The sequence below is a fragment of the Erithacus rubecula genome (genome assembly GCF_903797595.1).
Source record: "Erithacus rubecula genome assembly, contig: SUPER_Z_unloc_2, whole genome shotgun sequence".
NCBI classification, from domain to species: Eukaryota; Metazoa; Chordata; class Aves; order Passeriformes; family Muscicapidae; genus Erithacus; species Erithacus rubecula.
This window is the reverse complement of record NW_027635860.1, coordinates 4,235,539-4,241,737: the sequence shown is the minus strand read 5'-3', so window position 1 is coordinate 4,241,737 and position 6,199 is coordinate 4,235,539. Positions and strand designations below refer to the sequence as shown.

Here is a 6,199-nt window from a genome sequence, read left to right as displayed (position 1 = left end):
CAGTACTGCTCAGGACAGAAATTGTTCTCACGGTTTTTTTGTACTTTCATTCTCCACTTCTCTACCCCAGTGGGGTACACCATGTCAGATACCAAAGGAATGTCTAAGCAAAGTGTGCTTTTCATCACTCCTGATGATACAGACAACACAACAGAAGAGGAATTCAGGTACTGTCATCCAAAACTAGGATAAACCCACTTCTGCTCTGAAGCAGTGAAGGCACAACAGTGAATTTGGAAGAACACACACTTACTCATGAAAACTAGAAAGCTTAATATTTATATTTATTATGCATTAGGAAGCTTATTAACTTAAATACCAACCTACATAGTACAAAAGGTTTCTTAGATGTGCTCAATGTGGAACAAGTTTCAAAATACTATTTTTAAAATTTGTTCAGTCAATACACAATCCTTTAAAAAAACTGTGTAACTGTTGTATAACTGTCTATACCCTCATTACATTTATAAATACATGATTTACACAGCATCCCCATCTGGAAAAATTAAAACTCCTTACAAATATCTACAAATATTGCATACATATAAAACATTCATAGGAGTACTTCATCAAAGTTGGGTTTAACAGTCCATTTACACTGCAGCAAAATACATATAAATCTCTGTCTTCTTTATAAAATGTCTCTAAAAATCAGCACATTTGTTACAATTCATAACTCATCTGAAGCATCTTTTAGGAAAAAAAATGATATTAATATATCCATGATATTCAGCAGGTAAAACAGTGATATGAAGGCTGAATATGATTAATAACTGAACACTAAGAAGCAGTTAAGGCAGTGGTGAAAGGAATTAATAGGAAAAATTAGTTTATATGACAGATAAAGTGACAAAATGCAGTACATCCATATATATTTTGATGTAAAATTCTCTGGCACCCCCTCAGAATTGTGTATTTCTGACACTGCTCATTTTAAAATTAAAATTTTATTTTTCATAAGCAAAACATTAATGGGACCTGGTTCTTGGGTGCCATCTGGACTTGATTTAACTACACAAAACTGATTATTCCATAATGTGGGTTTTAGGGTTTCTGTATGACCTTCATTTATGGGTAACTACTGTCACATGTGATCACATACATTCAGAATTCTGCCATCTCAGTTTCATCACCATTTTCTGGTAACTACTGGAATTCTTGTTAGTAAATAATATTTGAGAATTTCACTGATAACCACTATTTCAAGTAGCAAAACTACATAGAGATCAGTGCCTCCCATACCATGAAGACTACAAATGGCATAGATGTAACAAAAAGGCATCAGAGATGCAAAACAACCTATTATAGTGATGGTCAAAATTGTTCTGGCTCAAACCTGTTTCGCATTACCTTGCAATTTTGGGAACTAAATATTCAAACTTTAAAAAAATTCTGTCTCTATATTCAGGTTTCTACCCAGTATCAGAATTTGACACAGCATTTGCAGTCCAGTATTGGGTAGAATCACACCAGTTTGTCACCTGCTGTTCTAAAAAACCACTCCTGCAAGCATGACACCAACCTCAAGTACCATACAGCAAGTGACCTCCCGTCACAGCTGCCTTCCTCTGAAAGGTAAGATACCCTGTACCTCCCACCAAGCTTCCAGAGCACAAATTCAGTGCATTAATTTGTTCCATAGGCCCCTCAGAATTCAGCCTTCATACACTGCTATCCTGCAGCAATGGTTCAATGTCCTCTTCATGACTTTGGTCTATGTTGTTACTCAGACTGCTGCTGCTGCTGTTGCTGTGTTTTTTGGAACTGCTGGCTTTGCTGCTCTCAGGAATAAATAAGGCAACCAGAAAAGCCAGAAGAACAATGCACGCTCCAACCAGGAAGGGGGGACCAGGAATGATCGATATCTACAGGAAAAAAAGTGTAATAAAGAATTCATATTTCAAGCATTGACTTCTGCATTATGAACTACACCACAAAGGCAGGAGATCATGAGAGACATATTTATGGAGACAATAAAATTTTTGAAAACAGGTTCATGTGTGCACTGTAAAGTGAATTTTCTGCATCAAAAATCCTCACAAATTTCTTGCCTGATATCCATGCTGATCTAAAAACCAAAACCACATAAACTTGTCAACTGACAGTATGATTGCCTAGCAAATGAAACAGATGTTGACTTGATGCCTTTTTATAACTTTTTTTTGCTTTAGGCAACATGCCTGTTAAATCAACAAGACTCCTCTGAACATCAATGGAATAAGGTATCAACATCCAGAAGTACAAATGCTCAATAAATCTTAGCTTTTCCATGGGTGAGATATTCTAGAATCAACTTAGACAAATAAACAAGCATCTCAAAAAAACAATATATGGGTGAGCAAAGTAACAGTGAGACCATTCTCATTGCAGAGACATATTGTTCATGTATAATAACTTAGCATTTGGAGCTATTCTCTCTTGCTTCTAAGCAGTTTATTTTAAACATCAAAAACAAAACTTACCCATACTTCACAGCCCCAGCTAAAGATAAACACCAGAAAAATTTTAAGATAAATTTTAAATCGGCCAAGTTTGATGACAAACCTCTACAAAAGAAGTGTCAACAATCCAGCTTTTTTTTAATCTTTAACAACTTTTCTGTATCTGTGTAAATTAAAAGTATATGAAGCAGAGGGTGAAACTCGTCAGTCCAGTGCACATTTATTCTACCAAATGAAATGTGGAAGCTATTCTCAAATAAAGTGGGGAAGTAGCTGAACATAAGTATACAGTAACAGGGTATTTTCCTTGCCTCAATTCTTGTTACAGAGGCCTAAATTTTCAGCTGATGGCCTGTACATGTAAAGTATACTAACATATAAAAAATACAGGTGCTATGCACACAAATACTTAAAGAAAAAATGAACTTTCACGAATTTTCATTTGTAGTATAACAGCTAATTCATCTGAGCAGTTTTTGAGTATTACATGATTGTAGCTTCACTGAGAGGAGTAAAAACCTTTCAGAAGCTGCTCTTTCTCATTGCATTGCCAAGTGTTATCACTCTCAAACACAGCATACAACTCCACTTTTTGCTGTAAGGGCTTCCTGTGGATAATCATAATGATGCAACCTCACTCCAACTTTAATTCCAGTAAATTTACATCAAATGAAGTTACCTGATACTGTTACAAAACAAAACCAATGCTGCTACTATTGTAAATCTAAATATTTACTATCACATTATGAGCTATCTTAATAATTTAATAAAACTGAAAAGCAAGAATTAAGTAGTTTAAGAGTAAGATACAAAGATTTTAAATCAATAAAAAGGACAGATTTCTGGAGCTGTGAGTTCTACACAGCAAGCTGCCCATCAAATTTTGAACTAACCTTATCACTGGGATTCTGCTTTGGTTTTTTTTCAGAAGTGTTATCAGATAGCAATTCATTGAGTTCCACATGGAAGAGAAAGAAAATAAAGCCATACAGTGCTGGTCCCAGGCCATTGCACAGTCCTCTGACTCCAGTTATTATTCCTTGGACAACACCTAATGAGGAAAAAAAAAGGAGGATTTTTTTTTTTTAATCAAGGAAGAAATGCTCAGGCCATGAGCACTGAGTGTATTGTAATAATTGTTCCAAAATAGAGCATATGATAATTATTGTTACATTCGAAGATGTAATAAATACATTGAAGACAAATCTGTCAGATTAAAATTATCCCCTGCATCATTATAGTTCTGTCACTACATTACAGATTACTGGAAGAACTATGATATTTATTATTGTATAATATTTCATTATTATGATAAAGAAATTTATGTGCAGATTTAATTTTTTATATTAGACTTCTTCCACTCTCATTCAAAGCCTACAATAAAGACAGCAAAGACAGCAGAGTTTAAATGTTGCTCCCGTTCAATTTATTTTCAAGTGAAATTTAGAATAATGTACCTAAATATTAAGAACTGTGATTGGGAAAATACACACAAATTGTGACTAGTATTTATTTAAATATCAAGTAATTTAATCAGGGCAGTAAATTAAGTGTACAGCAGTAAATTCACAATATTAGACTGACTGCAGTTTTACACTGGATGGATTTTAAAGCTTGATTAATCAGAGTGCTATAAGTATATTTCTGTTTTGACTTCACTAAGTGATTGTGACAACAGTGCAAACAATGTTTTGATTATATTAACTTCACATAGTAAGAGTCTAAAAATGCTATTTTACAATATTAATAATCTGCTTCGTTCTTAAGGCAGTAACTTGTAAAATGGGAGAAAAAGAAAACATGCAAAAGATAGCTGTCCAAGCTTTTATTTTATAGATTAATGATATGAAAGTTTAAAATCTTCATGCCACTAGGTGGCAAAACCTCCTCTTGAAAGCCTTAGCTATTAACACCAGTTTCCTCCATGTAAAAATCAAAGCTCAATGGCTTCTGTCAGTTAACTAAACTAGTAATTTCCTGATGTAAACAGAAAAAAGTCTTTAAAAATCTTTAAAATGTCTTGAAAAAAACTGGGGAGAAGGGTATAATTACAAAAGCCCATGTACAATACTATCTTTTGCATCTTTCAACAGAAATCCTCATGGAACAGCATCTCCTTTTACTTCTCAGATTAACTGCATTTGCCTAACTTCATGTTGTACAACTTCATGTTGCATAACTGATACTTAAAATTTATATGTATGGCATTTTTTTAAAGAGACAATAATTCAGTTATTTTTATAACTGTTTTAATTTGTGATGACTTCTCATTACACTATAAAGAAGGAGTAGCTTCTGACTGTACGCTGATTTTCATATCAAAACCAGTAAATTTTGCATTTTCTCTGATTAACTGGCATTTACTTTGGCATCCTTTCCTATTCCTTGAAAATCTCAATTATTGTATCAAACAGGGCCAACTTTTCTACAAAAAATAAAACTTCTTTCCTACATCTATTTCAATATGGAAAATGTGCAATTTACAAGGTAGTATTGTTACATTAATCTTCATTATCTACCTAGAGAATATTGTATATAATAAAAGGAAGAGAAAAAAAGAGGAAGCTTGTATTGCCTTTGTAGTACTTCTACAGAAAGAAAGTAAAGAAATAGCTCATCAGAGATTATGTGTTTTACAATGCAAATATGGTATATTTATGCACTTCCTTCCTGTCTACATAGACTAGCAGACTTCCACAGGTACTCCCAAATGAAAACTTACAAAGATAACTTGAAAAGTACACCTATATAACTCTTCTGCTTTCTAGTCAAAAAACAGTCTGATCCATAAACAGCAATTGATCCAATACTCACCTTGTTGATCTGCCTCTGCATTTCGTGAAACTAGAGCACTAATTGCTGGGAATGTAATGCTTGACATTGCTGCCACAGCTCCTGCTGCCCACATCATCCTGTGTTAAATACATAATTCATTCATTAAAAACGAGACTGTCCTTATAACTATTCCCCACATTCCCAAGAGGACCACAAGGGCATCCTTATTTAATACTTAATTCCTTTTCAAAATATCCTTATTAAAATACCTAAAGACTGGAAATTATCTGGTTATCTTCCCACTCCCCTCTCATATATTATTCTGAACTTGCTGGAACAGAAGCACATTTGATTTGATTCTATCCTAGCACAGAAAAAGAGAGGATTGGGATTGATGTGGGCTTTCCTCTCCAAACACTGTACAAAGGAACAATTTCCCAGGGTGTTCCAGTGATGCAATTCTCTAGCTTCTACAACTGACTAGGAAGTCCCTCTCGGTAGGACACACTTCGTAAAGAAGTTGTTCTGTCTTATTTCTTATTTCTAATTAACAGCATTCATAGACTAATGTTACAATGACTCCCTCTCAAAAAAAGCTTTATGTGCAGGAAATTCTATCATTTCTACATATTTAAAATACAGACCAAATTTTTGTAGTGTAATTTTTAATGAAAATGGGAATGCTTAATTCACAGAACTCTTACATACCCATGACAACAGAATTAAATAGTAGAATTTATTAGGAAAAAAAAAATTTCTATTCCTTAACAAGTGTGTACATACCAAAATGTATGCTTACCAAGGCTCAGATCCAAAACCATACCAAGCCAGCTGAAAGATCTGAAAGCCAAGGCCAAGGAGAACTGTGTTTTTGTTTCCTATAGATCTCATCAACATACTGAGAAACACAGTCTGCAAGAGAAATTGGTTCAACCAAAAGTTGTTTTAAAAAGTCAGACTTGCAAAAGTAATTTCTCCTATGC

The 6,199-nt window shown here is 34.0% G+C and overlaps 1 protein-coding gene across 2 annotated transcripts in view; it reads right to left on the bottom strand.

The window, feature by feature from the left end:
• Positions 1–263: 263 nt before the first annotated feature.
• The window catches only part of MFSD14B (major facilitator superfamily domain containing 14B), a 29,428-nt gene continuing 23,492 nt past the window's right edge, over positions 264–6,199 (bottom strand). For both annotated transcript variants that reach the window (XM_079331100.1, XM_079331099.1), the window contains exons 9-12: positions 6,016–6,128; positions 5,256–5,353; positions 3,335–3,492; positions 264–1,865 (exon numbers count right to left, since the gene is read on the bottom strand). In XM_079331100.1, coding sequence (XP_079187226.1) covers positions 1,662–1,865; positions 3,335–3,492; positions 5,256–5,353; positions 6,016–6,128 — 573 coding nt within the window. In that variant the 3' untranslated portion in view covers positions 264–1,661. The remainder of the gene's footprint in view (positions 1,866–3,334; positions 3,493–5,255; positions 5,354–6,015; positions 6,129–6,199) is intronic.